Source organism: Panthera onca, chromosome F1 (assembly GCF_046562875.1).
Source record: "Panthera onca isolate mPanOnc1 chromosome F1, mPanOnc1 haplotype 2, whole genome shotgun sequence".
NCBI lineage: Eukaryota > Metazoa > Chordata > Mammalia > Carnivora > Felidae > Panthera > Panthera onca.
The window spans coordinates 13,425,278-13,452,588 of NC_138355.1; the positions used below are offsets into that span (position 1 = coordinate 13,425,278).

Sequence of the window (27,311 nt, forward strand, 5' to 3'; positions counted from 1 at the left end):
GATGTAGTCTCCGGCTGCCTGCTACCCTAAAGGAAGGGAAAGATACTTATTCTGGCGCCCCCAAGTGGTTATTTACATATTGTGTCTCCAGCGTTCGTATGGTTTTGTGTTCTAGGGTTTTCTATTTTCCTTTTTAACTTTTTATCTTCGAGAATCCGACGCAGAAGAAAACAAACGGTCTCGTTACCAGCGTAATATTTACCTCTTATTTCGAAAACCATAAGTCTGTTTGTATTCATCGCTAAAAGATCGCAGTGTGTCTGTTGCAATGTCCCTGTGGCAGGAAAATCCTAGACACTTTCCCTTACCGTGTTCTGGACCTTGCGCTTTCTAATAATAGTAAAATTGTCGGTTTCAGGACTACCTTTTATCCTAGGGTTCAAAATGCCACCTTTCCAAGCCTTGTGAATTCCCATTGTGTTTTTACTCAAACTATTCTCTTCAGCTGGAAAATCTCTTTCGGATAAATCCCAAACTCTGACCTTCCCGGAGAGATCCTGTAACATATTAAAATCAACTGTATGTGGCATATAACTGGGGTGCAGTCTTGTCTCCTCTAATCATGATTTATTGGAGGACAAGATGCCAACACCAACACTGAAATCTGTATAACTGGCAACCAATTGTGTAATTCATTATAACTGGTGTCCGATCGTCCCAGTATCTTTTATGGCATGACTTGCTTACTATATTTTAAATTCTTAAATATTTAGTATTTAAACTTATGCCAACAGAGCTGGTGCTCAGTAATTGGCGAACTGGTTTCAAGTTCCTTAACAATACAAATCTTGGTAAACTGTCTCTCTAACAAATAACAAACCAGATCGGCAACAACAAGCGGAAGTGTGGCTACCCTAAATAGACCCCTTCATTTGTTTTATTTCATATCAGTGCGTTCATTCATCTGATTGCTCAACAAACAGTACAATACTATGTACCAGACACTGAATGGTCAACTTTCTTCCTATGGTTTTTGATTTTATTAAAGCCCCAGGACAGGACCCATGGGCAGGAAGAGCCGCCAAGAAGTTTCTATTTCTCATGAGAATGAGGAGCTAAAAATTATGACTTGTGAGATAAACTACTGTCGCCACTTCAGATTTCTGAAAACCTCAGTTTCTACAAGGTGTCTCTGTGCTCTCCTTTCCCGCTTGAATTTGCTATAGTTATTACTGTTTTCAGGGTTTTTTTTTTTTTTTTTCTTACTCCTACTGCACTCCAGGGATTGCAAAACAGTTTATCTATTACTCTTCAGGCTCCATCGGAGTATCTCACTTGCCTCTCACAACGATGCAGGAAGACCGACAGTAACAAAACTTCAGAATATCGATTGCCTAACCCACGGTGATAAATATCTGTGTCCTGGTGAAGGAACACCTGTGACCTGTGACCCTCTGCAAGGGACATTCTTCCCTTGTAGGTTTCTGTGAAGCAGAAGTGGGGTCCAGGGAGGCAGAGGATCTTAAGGAGCATTTTCTCCCCGTCACAGTGAATGAAGAAGCCTGGCGACATGTACTTCTACAGTCAACCTCTCTCTAAGGACCCCCATTATTCTTGTTACCCCAATTTGGTGCCCAGAAATATCATAGACACTAGAACTCTAATTTTCAGTATTTTCTAGCAAAAAATGCAACCCTTCTGAATTAAGCCGTCCTGGCAATAGAAATGTCAATGAAATTGATTCAGCTTCAGGCAAATCTTTTTCATGGTGGCCTGGGATTCATCTTTGACTCTGACATCTATTTGTGAATAATCCGATTCTCAGTGTTCCAGAAACCTCTTGCTATCGCGACCCACAGATCACAGTGTTCCAATGCCTCTAGCAACAGATCTTAAAAGACAAGGAGGGAAAGGACGCCAGTGAGAATACGGGAGGTGGGGAAGATTCTGCCACAATCACAAATAGCTGTGTGAAATTTTGGTGTCTGTCACCCTCTTCCTAATTTCTCCCATTAATTCCAGCCCTAGAAAATTCTGTCTGTATATATTTGCCAGCACTAGATGCTCCTGAGTGCCCCTTATCTTTTTTTTTTTAAGTGTATTTATTGAGAGGGGGAGAGAGAGAGAGAGAGAGAGAGCAGGGCAGGGACAGAGAGAGAGGGAGAGAGAGAATCCCAAGCAGGCTCCACACCAGCAGCACTGAGCCCGACGCAGGGCTCTAACTCATGAACGTGAGATCATGACTTGCACCAAAACCAAGAATCAGACACTTAACCGGCTGAGCCACCCAGGCGCCCCACAACTGCATTTTTTGTGCACTGCATGGAAAAGGAAGTCTGTGAGCTGATGGGCCTGTGTAGATAACTGTTATCAGAAGGCCTCTGTGCATGACTTTTTCTTATTATTGATTTTGTGGGGAAAGTTCTCCCCCAAGGAGCCCCTTCTTTTCAGAGGCAGTCATCCATTAAAAGGATCTTTCTGACTTGATTGGAAGTCCTCAGTGGATTCTGATCGTATTGCCTGGACTGCTTGAGCTGGTGAAGGGAAGTTTCTAGGAGGAGGAAAGCGGTATGGGAAGACAAGGAGGTTTGTTGAGTGAGGATCACGGGCGGCTAACCAATAATGATTGGAATCCAAAGGTTTTGGGTTTGTTTTCCCATTTACTTTCTACAGCAGGATCAGAAACCACAGTGTAAGGGCTGTGGCTCAAACAACCTCGCATGATTGTTTTTTTCTTTGTAACTTCACTAGATCAATTTAATGAGCATTCACCGATCTCTTCATCCGACAAATATAATGCAGACATAAATTGCATAGGGAGGGTTTGCGACTTGAATGGGTGGTAAGCATAGGCCTCTTTGAGAAGATAACATGGCAGCAAAGGCTAGAAGGTCAGGAAGGTGTGAGGCAGGTCCGTATCTGGAAGAACCAACTGGGTAGAGGGGGATAAGCCAGTGCCAACACCCTGAGACCTGAGTGTACCTGAAATGTTCCAGAAATAGCAATGGGGACAGTGTGGCTAAGAGGAGGGGAGCAAGAGTGAGAGTAATAGGAGACGAGTGTTGCTGTGTGCCAGGCTCTGTCTGAAGGCCCTGGGAAAACATGGAACCGTATGGCTAGTCCCTCGTGTCCCTAGAGGGGGACCATTTTATATGGGAGACAGACAGGTAAGTAGATAATAGCAAGCAAGTGCTGATATGATACTAGTTAACATGTATTGAGAACGTACCGCCCAATACATTACTCCCATGTGTGTTTGCAAGGACCCTGAGAGAGGAATCCTATACTAAAACCTAAAGACGATGCGTTAGAAATCAGGAGTACAGAGCTGTACCGGATGGCAGTGGTCAAGTGCACACAGGGCGGCGTAGGTATTACAGACCGCGGGAAACCTTTCTAGAGGAACTCACCCTCCACTTATAGTCTGAAAGACGAGAAGATAAACTTTGACCGTCAAGGGACAGAGGGAGGCCTGAAGCCTGAGGAAGCAGCGAGAACAGAGCCCTGCGGGCGTGAAGGGGCAGGGCTGGAGCCGAAGGCAGGTTCGGATTGCACGACTGGAGTGTGGGCTGCAGGGCACAGGGCAGGGGCTCACAAACGCACTCTGCAGGGATGTGCATGCCGGCCAAGGTGCTTGGGCTTCATGCTTAGGGCAATAAGGAGCCGATGAAAGGCTCTAGAAAGGATGTGAATGGGAAATTCATTCTGTCCGCTTTCAGGTGGAGGCCAGCCCCCTGCGAAACAACTCACAGTGGAGGTGTTCTCGTTTGTTCTCTCTGGCCTGGTTTTCCTACCTGTGGGGGGTGCACACAGGCTTTGGGGGACCGGAGAGAATGCCAAGGCATGCGGGGAGAAGCTGGCTGGGGCTTGAAGCTAGGGAAGAAGGGAGGGGGGCTGCTGTGCTCTGGTCCGGGGGTGGCCAAATCCGGGTGTCATCCAGGAGTCCCAGCAACTAGTGCTCGGATAGACAAGCCCTCTGACTTTTCCAAGCAGGTGATGTCCCAGAGGTCGTTTTTCCCGTGTACTGTAGAGCACCTCACCGCCACGGCAGCCTCTCAGGCTCCATGTAGCCCTTCTGCGGCTTCCCAGGGCAGCAGACCTCGATATCTAATTGCCTTCTGGTTGCCCATGGTGTGTTCTCGGCATTTTAAGCTATGTCCAAGTCCCAGCTCGTTAGCTGTCCTCACAGACCAGTTTCTTTTCCTTGGCTTTTATTATATATATGTATATATATATATATATATATATATATATATATATATATACACACACACACATATACATATATATATATACACACACATATACATATATATATTTATATATACGTATACATATATATATTTATATATATGTATATGTATTTATTTACATATATATGTATATATTTATATATAAATATATACATATATATTTATATATAAATATATATTTATAAATATATATTTATTTATATATGTTTACATATATATGTGTATATATTTATTTTCATATATAAATTTCTTTATTTTTTATAAAAATTTTTATTTATTTATTTTCATTTATATATTTATTCATAAATTATTTATTTATATAAATTTATTTGTATATATATTTATATAAATTTATTTGTATATATGAATTTATTTATATGTTTATTCATATTTTATTTATATTATATGTATATTTATATCTATATTTATATGTATATTTATATGTATATTATTTGTATATATGAATTTACTTATTTATTTATTTACATCCAAGTTAGGAGTAGATTCCTGAATGCCCCTTACCCATGTAGCCCACCCCTGCCTCCCACAACCCCTCCAGTGACCCTCTGTTTGTTCTCTATATTTAAGAGTCTTTTATGTTTTGTCCTCCTGCCTGTTTTTATATTATTTTTGCTTCCCTTCCCTTATGTTCATCTGCTTTGAATCTTGAATTCCTCATATGAGTGAAGTCATATGATATTTGTCTTTCTCTGACTAATTTCACTTAGCGCAATACCCTCTAGGTCCATCCATGAAGTTGCAAATGGCAAGATTTCATTCTTTTTTGATTGCCGAGTAATACTCCAGTGTATATATATCCCACATCTTCTTTATCCATTCATCAGTTGATGGAAATTTGGGCTCTTTCCATACTTCGGCTATTGTCGATAGTGCTGCTATAAACATGGGGGTGCATGTGTCCCTTCGAAGCAGCACACCTGTATCCCTTGGATAAATGCCTAGTAGAGCAATTTCTGGGTCATAGGGTAGTTCTATGTTTAATTTTTTGAGGAACTGCCATACTGTTTTCCAGAGTGGCCACACCAGTTTGCATTCCCACCAGCAGTGCAAAACAGACCCTCTTTCTTCGCATCCTCGCCATCATCTGTTGTTGCCTGAGTTGTTAATGCTAGCTATTCCAACAGGTGTGAGGTGGTATCTCATTGTGGTTTTGATTTGTATTCCCTGATGGCGAGCGATGTGGAGCATTTTTGCATGTGTCGGTTGGCCATATGGATGTCTTCTTTGGAGAAGTGTCTATTCATGTCTTTTGCCCATTTCTTCACTGGATTATTCGTTTTTTGGGTGTTGAGTTGGATAAGTTCTTTATAGATTTTGGACACTAACCCTTTATCTGATATGTCATTTGCAAATATCTTCTCCCATTCTGTCGGTTGCCTTTTGGTTTTGCTTTGTTTCCTTTGCTGTGCAGAAGCCTTTTATTTTAATGAGGTCCCAATAGTTCATTTTTGCTTTTGTTTCCCTTGCCTCCAGAGACGTGTTAAGAAGTTGCTGTGGCCAAGGTCAAAGAGGTTTTTTGCCTAATTGCTCCTCGAGGATTTTGATGGCTTTCTGTCTTACATGTAGGCCTTTCATCCATTTTGAGTTTATTTTTGTGTAGGGTGTAAGAAAGTGGTCCAGGTTCATTTTTCTGCATGTTGCTGTTCAGTTTTCCCAGCACCACTTGCTGAAGAGACTGTCTTTATTCCATTGGATACTCTTTCCTGCTTTGTCAAAGATTACTTGGCCATACATTTGTGGGTCCATTTCTGGGTTCTCTATTCTGTTCCATCGACCTGAGTGTCTTTGTGCCAGTACCATACTGTCTTGATGATTACAGCTTTGTAATACAGCTTGAAGTCTAGGATTGTGATGCCTCCAGCTTTGGTTTTCTTTTTCAAGATTGCTTTGGCTATTCGGGGTCTTTTCTGGTTCTATACAAATTATAGGATTGCTTGTTCTAGCTCTGTGAAGAATGCTGGTGTTATTTTGATAGGGATTGCTATTTTGTACATATTTTAAAAGTTCATTTATCTATTTTGAGAGAGACAGAGACAGAGAGCGCAAGCAGGGGAGGGGCAGAGAGAGAATCCCAAGCAGGCTCTGCACTCAGTCCCAATCCCAAGAGTCAGACACTTAACCAACTGAGCCACCCAGGAGCCCCTCTTCCTCGGCTCTTAGTTTTGGTTGCCTGGTTATCACCATTCTTTACTCAGGCCAAAAACTAGAGGTTACACCTGTCTTTCTGGATTCTTTTCTATTGATTAGACTTCCCATCCAATTGATCCCCAGCCCTGTCACCATCTCCCTGAAATGCTTCTCCACTCCTTGTCTTCCCCTCTACCTCTCTTCCCACTCACCTGGTCTGCTGCAGTGGTCACCCTCCTAAAACACAGGCTTGAACTTGTCCCTCCCCCTTTACCTCTCCCCACTGCCTGTGCAATAAAGACAACCTAGGGCTCTTCAAAAGATGACCACAGCCTACTTTTCCAGCATTCTCTTTCCCTCACTCCTCTGAAGTTCCAAACCATGCAGGATTTACTATTTCTTGCACCTGGTACTGTTTTCCTATTTCTGAGTTTGCTTTTCCTGCCACTTTCTGGTGAACCTGTACTCATCGTTTAAAGTTCATCTCAAATGCTACATCCTCTGTGCACCTATCTTTCCCACACATCTCTTGGGCCAGTGGTTCTCAGAAGGGGAAGGTATGTGTGTTGAGGTACATCACAGTCAGAGAAGCTTGTAACATTGCATGTGTCTTTGAGAACCACTGCCCCTGTTGGCCTTGGGTTTCTCCTTTATTCGCCCTTCTCTTCAAGCATCAAAAAACCTCTAGTACCAGGGTACCTGGGTGGCTCAGTCGGTTAAACGGGTTGAACGTCCTACTTCGGCTGGGGCCATGATCTCATGGTTCACAAGTTCCAGCCCTGCGCGGGGCTCTGTGCTGACAGCTCAGAGCCTAGAGCCTGCTTCACATTCTGTGTCTCCCTCTCTCTCTGCCCCCTCCCCTGCTCACACTCTGTCTCTCTCTCTCTTTCTCAAAAATAAATACAAAATTAAAAAAAATCTAGTACCTGTTTGTCTACACTGGTGGATTATGCACTTTTTGAGAGTAAAGCCTAGGTGTTCTACAGCTATAGCACATAGTAGTTCCTCACTGAATGCATTTGTATTCTATTCAATGGACATTCCAGACACACTTCGTTAGGATCTTATAGGGCAAAATGTCATGCTTTTTTAGTTTCCTCTCACTAATGCTAATTATTATGAATTTGCATACAAGGTTGGAAGGCTAAAACAGCAAAAATATCAGGACCGGCGTTTATAAAGCTGACTTTAGGCAAAACCCAAAATGAGAGATCGCACTTGGGTTTTCTCACCAGGCCCCACTCTTGTGCTAATTGTCTACGTTTCGTTCCTTCCTTCACTCCATTGCGCCCCCCCCCCCCCCCCAGCCAATCTGTATTCTTCCTTTCCTTCACTTACTCTCAACTTTTCATGCTTCTGTTCCCCCTTCTGTGCCCTTCTTGGGTATTCTCATAAGGACCCTTCCAAGCACTCTCCAGTGCTTATTGGGCATCCAGTGAGTGGCATACACTGTTCTGGGCCAAAGTAACCAAGTTGAGCAGAGTCGGCCAAGGCACTTCAGAGTCAGAAACTTCCCCACGCCCACTTTTAATGACAAATTGAGGGACATTTAGTGTGCAAAAGGAAAACAAACAAAAAGCACATTCATTCGCGTTCCAAGCAGCAGGAAAGAGTTCCCAGTTTCCACCCTTTCTTAAGCCAAAAGGAGTACTCCTAAGAGGAGATCCGGGCAAGATGGAGACTTCTTTTAAAGCTAGATTTCTCCAATTGCGACACATAAATTACCTAGTCGAGGCAAAGGACAGGCCTCGCAAGGGGCCAGGCGGGAGATGTGCTCCATGTGGGCGACCGAATCATCCCATCATCCCATCGTCCCCTTCATTCTATTTTCTTTGTAAATGAACTGCTGCTTTTCCTTTAGGTGAGGCTCCAGAAACCCAGAAGGGCTGACCCGGAGGCGAGCGCAGACCCGGCGAAGACCCGCCGGCCAGGAGACACTATGCAGAGATCTGCTGGACTGGAGCTCCGAAGAGGCAGAGGAGACGGCGGCCGGCGGCCGGTGGACGGGACACTGGCGGACACCGGAGCAGGCGGCGGGCCGGGCGGCAGCCCAGCGCCGCCCAAGACCCAGGCCTCCAGCGCCAGGAGAAGGAGCCTGGGGTGGAAGCCTGGGTGGGACCGGGGGGGAGGGCGGGCCTCCGGAGCAGAGGGCGTGATGGGCAGTCGGTGTCCTCCAATCGCGTCCTGGCGAGGGAGCGGGGCCGGCCAATGAGCGGACGGCTGGGGCCGGCGTGGGGGCCAGGAGCGGGGAGCGCGGCGTGGAGGTGCCAGCGGGCGCGGGCGCGGGCGCGGGCGCGGGCGCGACGAGGCTGGAGCCCCTGTGGCGAGCCGAGCCGAGCGCAGCGGGGACGGGGACCCAGGGCCGCGGCGGCGGCGGCGGGAGGACGATGGCAGTGCCCGCCGGGGCCGAGGCAGTGATTGCAGCCCCAGCCCGCAGGCGCTGGCTGTGGTCGGTGCTGGCGGCGGCGCTCGGGCTGTGTGAGTGATGCCGGGGCCGGGCCGGGGCGGCGGGGGCCTCGCGGGGCCGGCGCCCTTCCCTCGCGGCAGCCGCGGGCCCTGCGCGCCGGGCGCCGAGATGGGGAGGGGGCGCGGCCTGCGCGCTCCGGGGCCGGGGGAGCGCGGCGCCTTCCTTCCTCCCGATCCCTGCGCGTGCGGGAGGAGGGGCGAGCTCCCCACCTTGCTCCTTCCTGGGGGGGCTGTCGGGACCGCGGGCCGGCGGGGTCTCCTGCCCTCCCCGCCTGGGGACCCGGGGTCGCCCGGGCCCGCCTGGGATTCCCGTTCGGGAGCCCGGGGTTCGGGCACTCTCCACCTATGCGAGGTGGCGGAAGGTGGTAGGGCTTTCATTTGCAAGGCCTTTGTTGGGTTGTTTCCCCGCTTTAAGCGAATGTTTGGTTTTACCTTGTAAGTTCCATTTCGGGTGCTCTCCGATCCATTTTTTAAGGCTCGTGATGGAAGAGCCCTGGGGTCTCGTGCGTCTCGTGTGGCTTGCAGAGCGCCCACCGAGGGGACATTTAGATTACCTCTGCGTTAGGAAGCAGAGACTGGGAACATCACTGGAATACTGGAATGAGCTGGCTTAAAAGAATTTGGTCAAATACGTACTAACTCCAGGGATAGTCACCGCAGTTTGTCAAGACACATTAAAAAGCCCGTTTTTCCTTTTCCCTTTTTTTTTTTTTTTTTAATGACCCTTTTTTTTTGCTTAATTTCATGGATCAACTTAAGGTAAACCCCAGGCTCGATTTATGGCATTGGGTGAGTTGTTTTATGGACATCTGAAGTGTTGGCCATAGGACTTTTTTGTGCTGTTGTTCAAAGCCGCGTACTTGCTTCCTCAGAATGTGGTTAAGTAATGGTTATAAAGAGGGCCAACTCCTGGGAAACCACGTAGACTTTTTCGTTTCTTTTGTTTCTCAAAATACCAGTTGCATCACGGTGTCTGAATACAAGTTTACTCAGTAATTTCTTCCCTGGAAAAGTCTTCAGGGTAATCTTCCGAACCAGGAAAACTTACCATTTAGCCACTGATTCCAACATGGTGAAGGATGAATGTAGAAGTCTCACCCTCCTTGAAAATGTACTTCGTAGGCCTAAGACAGTCCATTCCCTGTAAATATCTCTAGTGAGGGAAAAAAAAAAAAGGTTGAAAGTGTGTGTGTATGTGGGGGGGGGGGGGGGTTGTTGGTGATGATGACGATATTTGTCTTTTAAGTAAAGGTAGGAAATAGCCTAAAACTAAGGTTTGTCAGAAAGCTCGGGTGCTTCAGACAGAATAATCAGGCACGAGAGGTCAGACATTGTACTGAGGACGTCAGGATGATCTTAATTAGACTGAAGGTGCTAAAGAAAGCAGAACTGAAAACCTGAGTATTCATGGATATTAATATGAACAGATCATCAGAATGATAGCTACCTTTATCTCGGATGTACCCAGCTCTTCAGTAATGAAAGGTGACTACTGATGTATGAGTGTCAGCAGCTAAGGTTAGCTTAATTTTAGAAAACGATTGAATGCTGCTTCTTGCCAGATCGTCTTTTTCTGGTCATGGACAGTGTACGTAACAGTTCGTTTTTATAGAAAACCTTCCTGAATTTGATGCAGATACATAGTCACTCAGCAAACCTTTTAAGTACCAAGCACCAAAAGTATTCTAGAAGGACGGCCCCTGACTTCACATCATTTCCAGTTCAGTGGGAGAGACAGTGTGATAGTTAATACAAGAAGTCCTTGGATAACGGTGTGCTGTGAGAGCCCTAGGCAGAGCCATAATCTCAGACTGGAGGGCAGGCCACCAGAGGAAGGGGTGCTTAAGCTGAGTAGGCACTGGGCGAGGAGACCGCATATACAGAGTCCTGAATGGACCTGTTGGTCGGTCCGTGTGGTGGGAGGTAGGAGTGTGGCTGGGAAAGAGATGGGGGCAGTCAAGGCAGGAGAGCCAGCCAGAGGCATTAACTCACAGAGGACCTTGTTTGCCATTTGTAAGGCTGGATCTTTATCGTGAGGACTGTGGAGGCTGGTGAAGCCTTTCTTTCTCTGTGGAGATGTGAAGGATGGGCTGGAGAGATGAGGAGAAAGCTCTGGCTGGAAGCACAGATTTGGGAGGCATCACAGAAGAGAGTAAAAGCTTGCATGGTTTGGATGAGGTCACCGTGGAAGAGTGTGTTGAAGGAAATAGCAGGGGGCCGACGACGGAGCCCTGGGCTATAGGGAACCTGGGAGGGAGGTCTGATGAGGAAATGAAGAACTGGAAGGATGTGGTGTCTTGGAAACCAAGACCGAATGAAGGTTGAAGGAAGAGATAGTGGTTAACAGTGTCAGATGAGGATTGAGTGCATTTGGCAATTGTTGTGTCTCTGATCACCTTTACATAGGAAGGACACACACACAGGGTCTGAAGAAGGAAGCTCTGTGATCTGCACCACCCATTTCAGTAAATGGCTTTCATCTAATTGCCCAACCCAGAAGCCTGGGACCCACCCTCGATTCCGCCCTGCCCCTCATCAAGCCCCACATCCGGTTCTGCCATTGCCCAAATGCGTTTGGAATTCACCCGCTTTTTTTCTGGTCAACGAACAGTCCGCTTTTAGCATTTTAGGCAGTCACCCAGCTGGTCTCCCCATTTCCCCATCTTGCCTCTTTTTAATCCCTTCTTCGCCCAACTGCAGGAATGATTTTTAGAAAAATGTAATCAGATCGTCTTACTTTCTTGCTTACAGTCCTTAATGGCTTCCCCTGACATTCGCAATGACTCACCAGCTTCTCCTCATGGCCTGCGGTGCTTTGTGTGAGATCTGGTTACTGCCTCTCTGACTTCAGCTTGTGTCACTCACCCCCTTGCTCACTATATTCAAGCCACACTGCCATCTTGTTCTCTTTGACACTCATCCCCCTCTCAGGTCCTGTGCATTTGCTGTTCTGGCTCCCTGGCATACTGTTTCCCCAGGACTGCCCAGAGCGGTCTCCTTTTCATCAGTGAGGGCATAAATGTCACTTTTTCAGGGGCACCTGGGTGCCTCAGTTGGTTAAGTGACCGACTTTTGATTTCAGCTCAGGTGGTGATCTCCTGGTTCGTGAGTTCAAGCCCTGCATTGGGCTCTGTGCTGACAGCACAGAGCCTGCTGGGATTCTCTGGTCCCCCCTGTCTCTGCAGCTCTCCTGCTCGCATGCACACACGTGTGCTTTCTCTCTCAAAAATAAATACACATTTCTTTCTAAATGTCTTTTTTTCGGAGAGGCCTTTCTGTAACCACCCTACCCAGGGGAGTTCCCTGTTATCATTTCCTGGTCCTTTGTTTATTTCTTTTTTGTAATTTCTAACTATTTGGTTTTTCTTCTTTCCTCTCTGAGAATCCAGGACAGAGATAGCATTTGTCTTGTTTATATAAATATCCCCAGTGCTTAGCACAGTGGACAGGATAGATGCTAAAGGGCAGTGAGGCATATGTATGTCTCAATAACAGTTTGTTAGTAGTTTGTAATCTGTAGTTAGCATTTAGCCTGGCGCATAGCAGGTATCCAGTGTTTCTTGAAACAAGGAATATTTTTTCCCAAGTGTGATTTCATGTATCATCTGGTTATTTTCACTCTAAGTATGTGTGCGATAAATTAACATTCTCCAACTACTTTATTTTTTTTTTTTTTAGTTTCCTTATTTATTTATAAGCTTATTTATTTATTTTGAGCGAGACAGAGAGAGTGTACAAGGGAGGGGCAGAGAGAGAGGGAGAATCTCAAGCAGGCTCTGTGCTATCAGCTTAGAGCCCGACGCGGGGCTCAAACCTACAAACTGTGAGATCACGACCTCAGCCAAAATTAAGAATAAGAATCAGACACTCAACTGACTGCCCCTTAAGGTTTATTTATTTAACTAATCTCCACGCCTAATGTGGGGCCTGAACTCATGATCCTGAGATAGAGAGTCACATGCTCTTCTGACTGAGTCAGCCAGGCGCCCTCTTCAACTACTTTAAACATCATAGTTCTGGAATTACTAGTTATTACATATTTAAATTATTTGATCATGTTCGTTGTAGCCCTTAAGCGTTTTGTCAATAAGACTTTTCTATTACTTGACTCTTGTTGCCAAGATTTAGACTTGAGACACTACCTCTACAGTTGAAACGCCACGGATCTCAGTACTAATTCCGTCAGCCTGTTGCTGATTTACCCGTCAGGATACTAAAACTTAGTCTTAAAAAAAAAATTCTACCAGTTGTTTTTACTCTAACTCTAGCATAGCCACTAGGCTCAGGTACTGCCAAAAGAAGAAATAAAAACAAGTCCTCTGTGAAAGATCTAAGTGAAAAGTACATGAAGCGAAGTTTGTGTTTTCACCAAGTCTTTATGCACTAAATAAACACCTACCGAGTGCCAGGCGCCCTTTGAATTACTGTGGATACAGCAGGGAGACTGGATCCTCCACAGGATGGATATGCTTCAATCATGAATAATGAAGGACAGATTATGAGGCGCCTGGGTGGCTCAGTCGGTTGAGCGTCCGACTTCGGCTCAGGTCACGATCTCGCGGTCCGTGAGTTCGAGCCCCGCGTCGGGCTGTGTGCTGACAGCTCAGAGCCTGGAGCCTGCTTGGGATTCTGTGTCTCCCTCTCTCTCTGCCCCACCCCCGCTCATGCTCTGTCTCTCTCTGTCAAAAATAAATAAACATTAAAAAAAAAATAAAGGACAGATTAAAAATTCACGACAGTCACCACTTTTAAGAAAATATGATTCACCTATTATGCAAATTCACAGAATTAAAAAAAAAAAACCCATAGAGCACTATTTGTATTACAAAATAGGTATTTGTTTCAACTCACAAAGGACACATGAGATTTCGTTGATGGTTGATCTTTCCTACTGAGTTTTTAGAATGCGATTTGATTGGGAAAGACTCCATCTACATGGTTTTTCAGAAATATTGCTGCATCTAGAAAATGTTGGCCTACCTGTTAAATATTTCTCACATTCCTTTCTATTCCCACTGAGGCTGATTCATGTGATTCCACAATCACATTTTTCCTGGATGATTAGAATCTTCTACGGCCCCCAAAGCCGGTGTTTTTATTTAAGTTGTATCTTTTATCTGAGAATTTGAATTCTCTGTAAAACGTGCATCTCACGTGTACCTAAACCTTGTGAAGATTTTAATCTTGCTCTCTCCGACCACTGGCATAATTTGAAAAGCAAGAATAAAGGGTTTTCTCTGACAGAATTTTTATGGATTCGTTTGGTCCTTAGGTCCCATCAAAGGGAATTTAATTATTAGAAAAACTAGAAGTTCTCGAGTATCGTACGGCTCTGGGTCTTGGTCCCTGCGGCTGAGGAGATATGAAGTCTTCGTGTATCTTGAGTGATTTTCCTTTCTTCCTTTTCCACTCTTATTTTGCCAAGTGCTTGACATTAGCAATGCCCTAGAGTCCAGACCACAGTCCTTGGGACTTTGACTGCCACAAGAAGGCAGAGATCAGTTGGCTTTGGGCCCATTCCTAGTGCCTAAATTGAGAAATTTAATGGTCTCTTGGGACCTTTATATCTTTGCCCTTAAACTTCTTTATTCATTATCTTTTTGAATGCATGTGGCTGCTGTGATTTTTATTCACTTATAATTATCTCTTGGTCCCATTAAGCCTTTGTCAAGAAGAGGATGATTTCATTAATAAATTGTTCGGTAATCTGTTTATTTATTTTTCTTCCAAACTCAGGGATCTCTTTAGAAATTGTGATACTTTGCAGTACCTCTGATTGACTGGGCATGTAGTTGGAATGTGGTTGGCCCTTGAAGAACACTGGGGTTAGGGATGCTGACCACCCCCCACCCCAGTCGAAAATTCAGTTACAACGTTGCTTCCTGAAAACTTAACTAATGGCCTACTGTCGACTGGTATTGTTCAAGGCTCAACTGTAGTTTTCTAGCAACTGATACACTGAACCCAGACCTTAGTTGTAATTAATTGGGTTTAGAAATGTACTATGTCTTTACCTAGCCTAAGTTATTTATTATTGTAGATAACTGCCACACAGATTGAAATCCTCAACTTGAGCGCAGTTAGTATCATGCTGTAACCAACTGAACAAACTTCGATGCATTTGCAGTGAACATTGTTCATGCTAGGACTCTGATGTTCTACTTTGGGATCTGGGGAATTTACTCTGTGCAATTGAAAGACATTTTTGGGGGTGCCTGGGTGGCTCAGTCAGGTAAGCATCTGACTTTGGCTCAGGTCATGATCTTACGGTTCGTGGGTTCAAGCCCCGTGTCAGGCTCTGTGCTGACAGTGTGGAGCCTGCCTGGGATTCTCTCTCTCTCCCCCCCTCTCTCTGCCCCTCCCCTACTTGCATGCTTGTTCTCTTGTTCACTGTCTGTCTCTCAAATAAATAAGCTTTTTAAAAAAAATAAATTATTTTTAAGATGCCTTTATCAAAATTAAGAAATGTGTTATTCTTTTCTCTTCAGTCATGAAGGAACACAGTGTGGAGTTATGTCACTTTAACATAATCTTGTGCTTTTTCCAGATAGCACTTGAAAAAAATGAAGGTGCTATATTGAGCTTCACTGAGAACTTTATGAGTCTGCACCAGACCGTGTCTTATAGTTAGTTACTCTCCAGTCACATTCAGGTTGTATTTGTTATATAGCCTTCTTCTACCTAGGTGATAGGTAAAAGACTCCATTTCCTAAGAGAAAAATGTGTTAAAATGCAAATATTTGAAATCTCCTAAATGGCTAAGAAGGGCAGAGAGAAAGTGAGTACTTAGGGAGAAATTTTGAATTGATTGATATTATATCTGTCTATATAGATACAGGTTCTGTGTGTGCGTGTGTGTGTGTGTGTGTGTGTGTGTGTGTGTGTGTTCTACCATCTATACTTCCTGTTTCTTAGCCCTTAGAAATTTGGATTTAGAACTAGCTTCCTGTTGTCTTTTGCTCTGCCTTTAGTGACCGAGTGCTTACCGTGTGCCAAGCCTTTGCTAAGCAACTTACGTGCATTATCTCATCAACTCATTACAATTCTGTGATAATTAGTATTTTTATGAATTTTATAGATGAGGAAACGAAGAATCCGATAGGTTGTGTAACTTGCCCAAGGCTACACAAAGCTAATATATGGTGGAGTTGGAACTCAAAGCATATATTTTTGCAACTTCTCTGCTGTATTATAGGATTTCTCTTGCGAAGCCTCCAAACATTTTTTAGGAGGCTTTTGGCATATCTGAAATGTTTACAGAGCGTCTTTCCTCTGTCCCACGGTGTCCACCAATTTCCTTCTCTTTGTGGTAATGTTTGTGTGGGACTCTCCAAGCCTCCGTACTGCTGATTCTGCTCTGGAGACACAGCCTCCATGTTGAAGCCATCCTTACGAACAGCGTGGAATCTGTTCCACCCAATGCTCTGACTACTCCTCAGGGATTTTTAAAGATTTATTATTTATTTTTGAGAGAGAGAGAGAGAAGGAATGCCGGAGAGACAGAAAATCCCAAGCAGCCTCTGCACTGTCAGCACAGAGCCGGATGCAGGGCTCGAACTCATGAACCGCAAGATCGCGACCTGAGCTGAAATCAAGAGTCAGATGCTTACCCCGACAGACACCCAGGCGCCCCTACTCCTCAGGGATTTTTAATCTTGAGTGGTTTTCGTAGGTTCTTCTCCCTCTTACGCAGATCCTTCTGGCTAGGACACAGCCGGAATCCAGTCAACCAAGTGTCTGACTCCATGCTGGGCTCAGAAAGGTTCCTTGCCCCTCGTCAGGAGGCACTACATGTGGACCAGGCCACTGAGCCTTTGCCTCTCTGCTTGGGCTGAGTTCTTCTGGAGGCTGTGCAGATCTTTCTGCAGTTAGTCCAGTGGCAGGCTTGCCCTGCAGGACGTCCACACAGGCCCAGGGTGTTTGCAGCAGAGGCTCCTCGCCGGTGCCTTTCTTTGGCCCCTGCACCCCTGCACCCCATTGGCCGAGGCCCTGTGGCCCTGTGGCCTTGCCGTCTGCCTCTAGAGGAGGTCCAGCCCTGAACTTGTGGGGACTTGCTCTTCATCAGCTTTCCACTGTTAGGAACTTAATTTTTTTCCCCGGTGCCTGGCAGTGTAGAAGAACCCTGGTGAGAGTTGCTGAATCGTACATCGTGGAGAAGGTAGAGAAAATCTTGACAGTACGTCGAGGCGACACCGATTGCGATCAGGCTGTCATACGTGCACTTCAGAAACAGAACATGCCGGGGGGCAGTTTCTCGTTCTCCCTTCAGACCGTAGCTTCGCAGCCTCTTATCAGCACTTTAAAATCTCCAGATCTCTGGAAACCGAACGTTTTTTTCTAAGCTTGACACAAACTCTTTTGGTTGCAGAATTTGACCGGTACTAATGAGAGCCTATTTTTAGGCACGATCCCACTCGGTGTGACTGATACGTGTTTCACTGCAGAAATACTGATGCGTTTGGTTACGGGAAGCTGCCCGGGGCCCTGCCGGGGCTGGGAGACGATATAAAGTGTAGGCATTGTATTCATTTTTTTAAAACCTGAAAAATTCTCCATCTGAAACATTCTGGCCCCAGGGGTTTTCGGTAAGAGGTTGTGGGCCCGTACAGTATTTTATCTCTGAAATTTTCTCTTACTCTGGTAAATACTAAGAACAACAGAACACGTTTTTAGTTCTTTAAGTATTTTGGTACATAGAGCTAGTGGTTTGCCACTTAAACACCTTCATTCAAATTCCTTTTTTTAATTTATGCTAGTTTGGACCTGGCCTCCCCTTTACTGAGGGGTTCTGGGTCTGTAAACTGGCTCAGGGTTGGAATTGATCGAGGACATGTGACTTTATGTTTTTATGACTCAAGACTTTAATTCACTTGACCTACAACTTTTCTGCTTATAAAGATCAAGTAAGGGGCGGGGGGGCTCGGTCGGTTAAGCGTCCAACTCTTGATTTTGGCCCAGGTTATGATCTCACGGTTCGTGGGTTCGGGCCCTGTGTCAAACCGTGGGATTCTTTCTCCCTCTCTCTCTCTCTTCCTCTTCCTCTCTCTGCCACTTCCCCCGCCTCTCTCTCAAGAAAAATCAAAACAAAACATTAAAAAGTCTTTACATGTCAAGTAAGAATTGAGGAGGCTGCCCGTCTATATCTCTTCTAGGAACACCACGATCATCCAGCTAATGCTGCAGGTCTGTGCAAAGCTGGCTGTTCTGATTCTGCCCTCACTCCACAGTGTTCAGGCACCCAGACCCACCTCTGCCACTTGGCCCCTGCCACTCCAGGAAGCACTTCCTTCCATCGCCTTTAGGAGGCACTGTTCCCACCGAAGGGCTGGCTTACAAAGTAATCACAGAGCTTTTCAGGGATGCTGGGGCTCCTCCCAGAAATTCATTTCTCACCATCATGGGGAAAGGTGTGTCTGCTGGACCCTCCCGGGGGAGTGGGGGGGGTGGGGGGGGTGTGAGTAGGTCTTAAATGACAAATCCACTCTAACGTTCCAGTCTACCTGAGCCTTTGAATCCCTTCCTCTCTATTAACCCAAGACAGGCCTGGCACTCCATGTTCATTTGCTGTGGCCACTTGTGATCCACGTTTCAGCCAAGGAACCAACTATTAGAGCTCTTCGTGACTCTCTGAGCTGCCACACGAAATGCAGACCCTCTGTTGAGTGCGCCCATATCAATAAATTTGGCCTGATCCAGTTTTGTTTCTTTTTCCGTTCTCCCACACACAGTCCCTGGATTTCTGTCTGTATAAATGAGAAAAATCCAGTAGTTCTTTTGGAGTGTAGTGGGTCTCCTCGTGGGTCATGCTCTGTACCTCCAGGGGCCTTCTGTGACTTGAGTCTGGTTCTAAATCTGGAAGCACAGAGGAGTGGTGGGGGTGGGTCCCGAGGAGAGTCGGTGTCTTTCAGGGCAGCTGCCTCAGAGAGGCCGTCACCGTTTTCTCAGGTTAGTCTGCTCAGACAGGTGTCTTCTACCGAGAGAAGACTCGTCGGTGTTCAGGGGTTCAGTGTCTCCACCTTATCAGAGTCTTCCCACAGCGTCCCCGGTTTTCAGGGTTCTAGTCCTTTCTAGTCAGTGCTCTCACTTTAATGGATGCCCTGTGAGGTTAGGAATTCTGTTTGCTTTGTAGTTCAGCCCCTCTCAGGATGAGATTCTGGGCTTGGTGTCCTCAGTCTCAGCTCTGTGGCTAAAGCAGATAAGGGTCTCTTTCAGGATAGAGAAATTTTCTGGTCATTTGTTCAGAAATGCAACTTGGAATTTGGACCCCCTCTTTCCCACCTTATCTAGTGACCTTAGGAACAATCAGCCGATACCATTGTATTCATTAGTTTGATGAATGTTCAAAGGTATTATATACTTGGTGACCCAGAACCTTGCCTTTATAAGTGTTTGATTAGTAGGCTATCCAGTGGTGATGTTTACATATCTCTTTGACCATATCGTGCCATGGACTATCGGTGTTCTCTTTACCTACTGGAAATTGAATCATTTGTGTCTTTAAATCTAATCACATTAGAAAGCCAATTCCAGACACCCCAGGATCAGATTCAGAAAACTGGGCCTTGAGATTCTGTTAGTCGAGAACCATTCTCTGTACCCAAATCTGTATTAGTGTTTGAGAAACAGAACCATAAGGATGGATGGATGGATGGATGGATGGATGGGTAGGTAGAATAGATAATTTTAAGGAAATGACTCACACAGTTATTATGTAAGCTTAGTAATCCTAAAATCTACAGGATAGGCCAGCAGGGTAGAGAGTCAGGGAACTAGTATAGTTTGAGTCTAAGGGCAGTCTGCTGGTAGTATTCTTTTTCAGGGGTGGTTAATCTTTTGTTCTTTTACAGCCGAATGGATGAAGCCCCCCTACACTCTGAAGGATAATCTACTTTACTCAAAGTCTGCCAGTTTCAGTGTTTCAAAAAACAACTTCATAGAAACCTCCAGATTAATCTTTGGCCAAAGATTATTGGTCCAGCTGGTGACCCAGCCAAGATGATACAAAAAAGTAACCACGACACCAGGAATGAATTATACACGATAGGCCGTAGGTGGAAATCTCAAATTGTTGATGTGGCCGGGTCGCGAACAGTTCTGTTCTTTGCTCTGTTTCAGTACTTCCTGTTCACATCTCATGTCATGATGTCTGACCTCCTCTCACCCATGCGACACTTTGATAAAGGCCACCTGATATCGCCAAACCAAATGACCTGTTGCAGGCCTTTTCGTTCTGGACTTCTTTGCTTTCTTTGATGTTGTCAGCCGCTCTGATCTAACTTCCTCGGTCTTTGAGACGTCGCTTCGGCTTCTCATTGCTCTTCCGTTCGGCCCAAGCCTTTCCCTCCCTCTGGTGCCCTGGCGTTGATTTTCCTTCGGTTCTGCTCTCAGCCCTCTGGTAGTCTCACCATGTGCTCATCTTTGGTGACCTTCTCCTTTCGTTCTTTCTATCACAACCCATATTCGGTAGATACGGGCATTCCATTAAGGGTTTGTTAGGGAAACGGTGACTCCCAAATGTGTCTTCATCACCCTGAACTGCAGACTCTTGGCCTTGTCCACATACTTTCCTCAGAGCATCCAGAGGCACCCCGACCCTGCATGTTGAAAACTCAACTCCACGTATGTCTCCTTTCCCACATTGCACCTCCACTCCACAACCCCCCGCCGCATTGTTCTCATTTCCTGCTGTCCCATTTGCTTTTCCCTCAGTCGCCCAAGACAGAAGCTTGAGCATCATCTTAGAATCCTCCCTTTCCCTCCCCCACCTCCGTGAATGTAATCAGAGTCTTGCCAGTGTTTTCCTTCTATTTCTGAATTCATTTCTACCTTTCCAGTGTGCTGGGACAAGTCCCAGTCATTTTAAGTCCAGGTTACCATGAGAGCCTCCTCACGGGGCTCCCCTCCTCGACATGTTCCCCTCTGGTCGACCCTCCCAGCCGTTGCCAGAGGGGTTTTTCTTGGGCGGATGCAATCAGGCCACTCCTGTGCTAAGACCCTTCATCCCTATTATCTCTGGGATGAGCTCAGGTCCTTAACTTGGTTCCTACGTCCTGCCCTCATCTGCCCTCATCGCCTGCCATTCTCTTCCTTGCACTCCACTGATCACGTTTGCAGTGTTTCTGCCTGATACTCATTTTGCCTTCTTGATTTTGTGTATGATATATTCAGTCTCCCTCTTGATTGCCCTTCTCTGTATTTGTTTACCTGGCTGACTCCTCTGTAGCCTTTCCATCTCAAGTGCAATGTCATCTAGCAGATATCCCCAGGTAAGGCCAAGCACCCTGCCTCTAAGCTTCCTTTCTATTGCTTTATATAAGATTATCTTCTTATAAGATAGCTTCTCCAAATGCAGAAACTGTGTCTTATTCATCTCTGGGTCTCTGACATTTAGCACAATACCTAGACCATGGGAAGCATTTAGTAGATATTAGGCGAACCATTAAACTGAACCCCAGGTGGGAACTGTAAACATCAGAGCAGAGAGTGAGCGAAAATAAGGAGGCAGGTCCTCCTAGAACTTGGGACCTCAAGATCCAGGGAGCAGTCAGGCCTTAGTCCAGACACGACTTGACAGTGATATGGCTCAGGGGGAAACCATCTAACCAAGCTCTCAAGGGCACGATACTCAGTAAGAACATAATGTCAGCTTATTAACTTAAAGTAAGCGTTATAAATGCTGGGGCGGGGGGCAAAGTGGTTAAGTGGATGGGGTTGGTAGTGCATTTTTCTCCCCTGTGTAAAGACAGACTGTCCTCACAAGATAGTCCAGGGAATATGGGATCATCAGAGTGACCACAGTGGCTACAGTCGTCAAGTGATGGTAGCCTGAAATAGCTTTCTGTCCGTGGTAGGAATATATATATATATATATATATATATATATATATATATATATGTCTCTTCATGTCTAAGGCTGAATATCTAAAATAAAAATTAAAACTCTAAAATCGGGGCCCCTGGGTGGCCCAGTTGATTGACTCTTGATATCAGCTCAGGTCATGAACCCAGGGTCTTGGGAGCCCTGCGTTGGGCTTTCTGCTGAGTGTGGAGCCTGCTTAAGATTCTCTCTCTCTCTCTCTCTCTCTCTCTCTCTCTCTCTCTCTCTCTCTCCTGCCTTTCTCCCTGAGCGCACACACTCTCTCTCTCTCTCAAAAAAAAACTGTCTAAAATTTTAAGGTATAATTTACCTTATAAAAGCATAGAGTTTGAGCTCTGAAAGTCTCAGCAGGTGCTGCCTGCCTCTGAGCATTGCCATGACACCCCCCCCCCCCCACACACACACACAAGGAGCCCCAGGGAGCCTGCTGAGCAGCTTTCTACCTGGGGAACAGGCCGGAGGGCTTGTTTTGTACCTCCCTCTCAGGGAGTGTCTGCATTTTCCCTTCATTTGTCATATCCCTGTTGACCACAGTCACCTGCAGGGAGTTTCCAGGCGCGTGCTGCCTCTTGACGAGTTGTGTCTTACGGCTCTGAACATCTGCTCTGACCATCTGCCCTACCCGCTTGTCTTCCCCGAACCTCGTCAGTACCAGAAAATGCACCAGCTCCAAAACCTCCCCCTGTCGGTCAAGCACCCTCCTCGTCTTCGAGTCTGACTGCAATACTTTCTGGAACTCATTACCTCTGATGCCTCCCCATTTTCTTATTTACGTGAATCACTTCCTGGCTGCTCCTCTCTCCTTCTCCAGCCTGGAGTCTGTGATCCATTGTTAGAATCACTTCCTTGCAAAAATTCCTGCCTCCTTTGCCCTTCTGTCCCTTCATTGTACTGGGTGGGGAATACAGCTTTGGGGAAACCCGAAGCTCTTTTCGTCTACCCAGAGCTTTATTGCTTTAGTTATTGCCTGTCTTTGGATCATTCTTCTTACAATACACCCTTTCGCTACCTTTCCAGGCTCCGGCTCAGCAGAATTTCTCAAGGACTGCCTGTGCTCCTGTCTCTGCGCACACTTCCTTCCTTCCCATCCTTCTGGAGTCCAGCCTTGTCACAGCTGCTTCCTCCTCATACAGACTTCTCCTGTCAGGATCGTCCGTGCGCTCCAGGCTGCCAGTCCCTTTTTACCCTTTGCTGTGGTCATCTTCTGAGACCTTCCTGCCACTCCCCTTCCCTTGGCTTCCTGGCACCCCGTTCTCTGGTTTTCTTCCCTTCTCACAACTTGCCCCCGTCTTCCCTCCATACCTGACGTCGACAGCTCAGTGCTCCTCATCACTGAAGCCTGGCCCTTATCTTTCTCTACATTATTGTCCAATGTGGTGACATTTTCTTCTGTGATTTAATTTTTTAATGTTTTATTTATTTTTGAGAGAGAGAGAGAGAGAGAGAGACAGGATATGAGTGGGGGAGGGGCAGAGAGAGAGAGAGAGAGACACACACACACAGGATCCGAAGCAGGCTCCAGGCTCCGAGCTGTCAGCGCAGAGCCCGATGCGGGGCTCGAACTCGTGAACCATGAGATCATGTCCTGAGCCGAAGTCGGACGCTCAACTGGCTGAGCCACCCAGGTGCCCCTCTTCTGTGATTTTAACGACCACCTGTGTATTGCTATCTTCAGAAATGTATACACAGCCAAGACCTCTGTGAGCTTCAGCCCTCCATATCCTGGTACCTACTTGACTCCATTCGGAGGTATGTAGACGTCTCAGACTCAACATTTGCAACAATGCAGGTTGATTTCTCTTCCTTCTCCCCAGCTAAACGTCCAGCTCTATGACCCCCTTTATTTATCCGGTTGTTCAGGCCAGAAACCCAGGAGTCACTCTTGGTTCATTTTTCTTCATTGCCCCGTTCAGTCGTCAGCACGAGGTCCTGTTTAGTGTCCATTTCTGCCTCGTCACCCCACCCCTGCCGCCCAGGCCACCGCTACCCTGTACCAGAACCGCTACGGTAACTTCCCGCCGGTTTCTCTGTTTCTGTCTGTATTGCCCCCATTCTATTTCCCGCACGGGAGCAGGAACCATTTTGCATCAGATCATATCGCTTTCCTTAAAATCCTTCAGTTTGATCAACTTATTTTTGTTTTCCACATAATGTCAAAAACCTTGAACGCAAGTGCCCATATAAGAGCAGGTTGGTGAAGTGGAATATTACGGGCAGAAATATTAATAATCACTTTCAATAAAAGGTAATTTTCAACTCTTAAAGTAAACATATATGGATTGCCGGAAGGCATTCCGTAAGGAGTCCCATATCAGTCTACCAGAGTCAGAATGGGAACAATTGTTTCATGTTTTAGAGCCAAAACATTTTTTAGGTGGTGGTGGTAACTTTGAGCCAATGTTTGCTCTGGATCATATGATACAGAATTATAAATGTGACAGAGAAATATCTTTTCCCACTCATTCCGTTGCTAGGTTTATGGGTACGTTTTATCACTGAAAAACAGACACTTGGTGACAGTATTCGGCACGATTTCTTATGGCTGTCACAACCAGCCTCATAGGCACACAGCCAGTGCAGTCACACAGGGCACCGCACTCAGAAGGACCCCGCAATCAACTTGAGGTTTAATGCTCTGAGGTCACCGTCTTGAAGCTCTTAATCATTTTATCTTTTTTTTTTTTTTTTTTAATGTTTATTTATTTTTGAGACAGAGAGAGACAGAGCATGAACGGGGGAGGGTCAGAGAGAGGGAGACACAGAATCTGAAACAGGCTTCAGGCTCTGAGCTGTCAGCACAGAGCCCGACGCGGGGCTCGAACTCACAGACCGCAAGATCATGACCTGATCCGAAGTCGGCCGCTTAACCGACTGAGCCACCCAGGCGCCCCAATCATTTTATCTTTTTAGAAAATTACTTATTTAAGTACTCTCTACACCTAACATGGGGCTCGAACTCACTACCCTGAGATCAGGAGTCGTATGCTCCTCTGACTGAGCCAGCCAGGCACCCCAGTAGTTTTATCTTTGCTTGTTGTGTGTTTTTTTTAATGTTTATTTATTTTGCAGAGAGAAAGAGAGCGTGAGGGTGCATGCATGGGGGAGGGGCAGAGAGAGGGGGAGAGAGAGAATCCCAAGCAGGCTCCACGTCCTGAGCAGAGCCCAGCTGAAGGCTCGAACTCACGAACTGTGAGATCATGACCTGAGCCGAAATCAAGAGTCAGACGCTTAGCCAACTGAGCCACCCAGTCCCCCTCCCCAATAGTTTTATATTTGAATGTGTGCTTTAAAAAATTTTTTTAATGTTTATTTTTATTTTGAGAGAGAGAGAGAGACAGAGTGCTAGCAGGAGAGGGGGAGACACAGAATCCGAAGCAGGCTCCAGGCTCTGAGCTGTCAGCACAGAGCCCGACGCGGGGCTCGAACCCACGGACTGTGAGATGATGACCTGAGCCGAAGTCAGATGCTTAATCGACTGAGCCACCCAGGCGCCCCTTGAATGTGTGTTTTGTACATGAGTCTGATGAGACAGTGGGGTATACACAGGGACTTAAGAGCCTCTGCTCACATGCAGACTTGCCTCTTGCCACCTCCCTGCTTCCCTGGGATGGGTCTTTTTACCCAGCTGCTTTCCAGCACCTGGTCTCCTGGGCCCTGCACGACCTCCCCTGCTCTGTGACCACTGCTCTTCTCCCAGGGAGGATCAATGTCCGGTGCACGCTCTGGGGTATCTTTGGGCGTACGGTGTGGTGACCATTCCCATCCCCCTGTGGGCTGGCCCCAGCACGGCGAGTGTGGTGGGTAACTCAGCACGGACCTCTCACCCTCCTGATCTAGGGTACCCAGCCCTTTCCCACTCCTGGCTTGGGCCCTGCAGAGTGTGTAGCACATGGCTGCCTTGGGTGACTGGTAGTAAGTGCCATGGGAAATTTCTGGACTAAAATCGTGTTGCCTGTGCTCTGCGTTCTAGAGCCAGCAGTGTGATCAGTTCATTTCTACTTCATCCGGGGCCATTCCCAAGGATTACTCTCCAAGAAAAGCGCTTGCTGTCACCTTCAAGGGGCCTGCCCATCGCTCCCCTCCCGCGGGTGAGGTGGCCACAGATCTAGGCTACAGAGTGCCTTGATTTGGCACCTCGGTTTTTACAGCCGGCTCTGTTCTTTGATCTGTTAAGAATGCGGGCCTGCCTTTGATAATCAGCACAGACTCCAGTGGCAAAGAATATAACGGAAACGGTTCACCAAACAACTTTTATCAGCAGCCCAGTTAAGGGAAGTGGTCTTTGTAAAGGATTGTTGAAGTGACATACAGTCCATTTATTTCTGAAGCTGTTCCACGTTTTGTCCTTGGCTTGGCTTTGCACTTGGACACTTGGGCTTAGGCCCCTTGTACAGTTACTTTCTTTGAGTCTATTGTAGTGTCGTGTTGCCAGCCAGGGAAAGCTTTGCTTTAGCCACTATATGGACCATATCTCCTGCCTCTCTGTGTTCTATTCTCCTACCCCAATATCGATCTTTATATTTTCCTGATTTCCGTATTTTATTTAATATTTATATGCATTTACGGTAAGCAACATCAGCTCCTTTAGGCAGAGTGTGAGTAAGTGAAGGTAACGATGCCTCTTGCTTCCAGTAGACAGGTCATAGTGTTTTGGGTTTTTTTAAAAAAAATTTTTAATGTTTTATTTATTTTTGAGACAGAGAGAGAGAGACAGAGCATGAGCAGGGGGAGGGGCAGAGAGAGAGGGAGACACAGAATCCGAAGCAGGCTCCAGGCTCTGAGCTGTCAGCACAGAGCCCGACGTGGGGCTCGAACTCACGAACCGCGAGATCATGACCTGAGCCGAAGTCAGCCGCTTAACCAGCTGAGCCACCCAGGCGCCCCCTTATTGTTTTGTTTTCCAGTGCTCTGATCCTGGCTAACTTGGCCTCTGTCTCTGGATTCTGTGTGAACGATTGCTGAACAGCCTTTACTTACCAATTGCTTTAGAACACCTTCCATTTCAAGAAACAGATCTCATTGAGGTGGGGCTGGGCAGCCTTTCTAGCCTCTCCTTCCGGCTACAACTGGTACACCGTTGCCGAAGTAGCCAGTCCGGCCCACATCACACAGCTAAGGAGGCTGACGCCGCAAAAGTGCCGTGGCAGGTACAGCAGAAGCCTGGGGGGTGACCTGTGTGTGCACTCAAGATGCTTCGAGTGCATTTGGAGGGAGAACAAATAATGCGAGATAAAGGGGACCACGATTTGGGAGCTCCTTATTGGTACAGTGGTTGCTCAGAGAAGGGCGAGGCTACTCTCTGTTTTGATGGGTACTTGGTATAGTCCAGAAGCATCCCATTGCACAAATATACCTAAGTGTCATTGCAGCTGCTTAGTTATTTATTAGAAGTCCATGTGGAGCTTCCATAGGCCAGGCCTTCTTCTAAGCCCTTCAGCCCTGTAATGAGATACTAGCTCATTTCATTCTTGTAATAACCATAGACACTATGGTTACCATAGACACTTGTAATAACCATAGACACTATTATGAGAACAATTTAAGCAGAAGTGGACACACAAAGGGGTCTTTGCGCCAGGTTATACACCATTCTTTGTGATTTCAGGTAGCCCTCTGGCGTCCACAGT

The 27,311-nt window shown here is 46.3% G+C and overlaps 1 protein-coding gene and 1 long non-coding RNA gene across 2 annotated transcripts in view; both read left to right on the forward strand.

Moving 5' to 3' along the window:
• Window positions 1-8,572: 8,572 nt before the first annotated feature.
• Window positions 8,573-27,311, forward strand: part of MPZL1 (myelin protein zero like 1) — a 63,447-nt gene continuing 44,708 nt past the window's right edge. The window contains exon 1 of the mRNA XM_060643416.3: window positions 8,573-8,819. Coding sequence (XP_060499399.1) covers window positions 8,729-8,819 — 91 coding nt within the window. The 5' untranslated portion in view covers window positions 8,573-8,728. The remainder of the gene's footprint in view (window positions 8,820-27,311) is intronic.
• On the forward strand, window positions 10,016-13,485 carry LOC145713346 (uncharacterized). The gene is made up of 2 exons (XR_014136414.1): window positions 10,016-11,065; window positions 11,117-13,485. It is a non-coding gene; the product is annotated as an uncharacterized LOC145713346 (long non-coding RNA).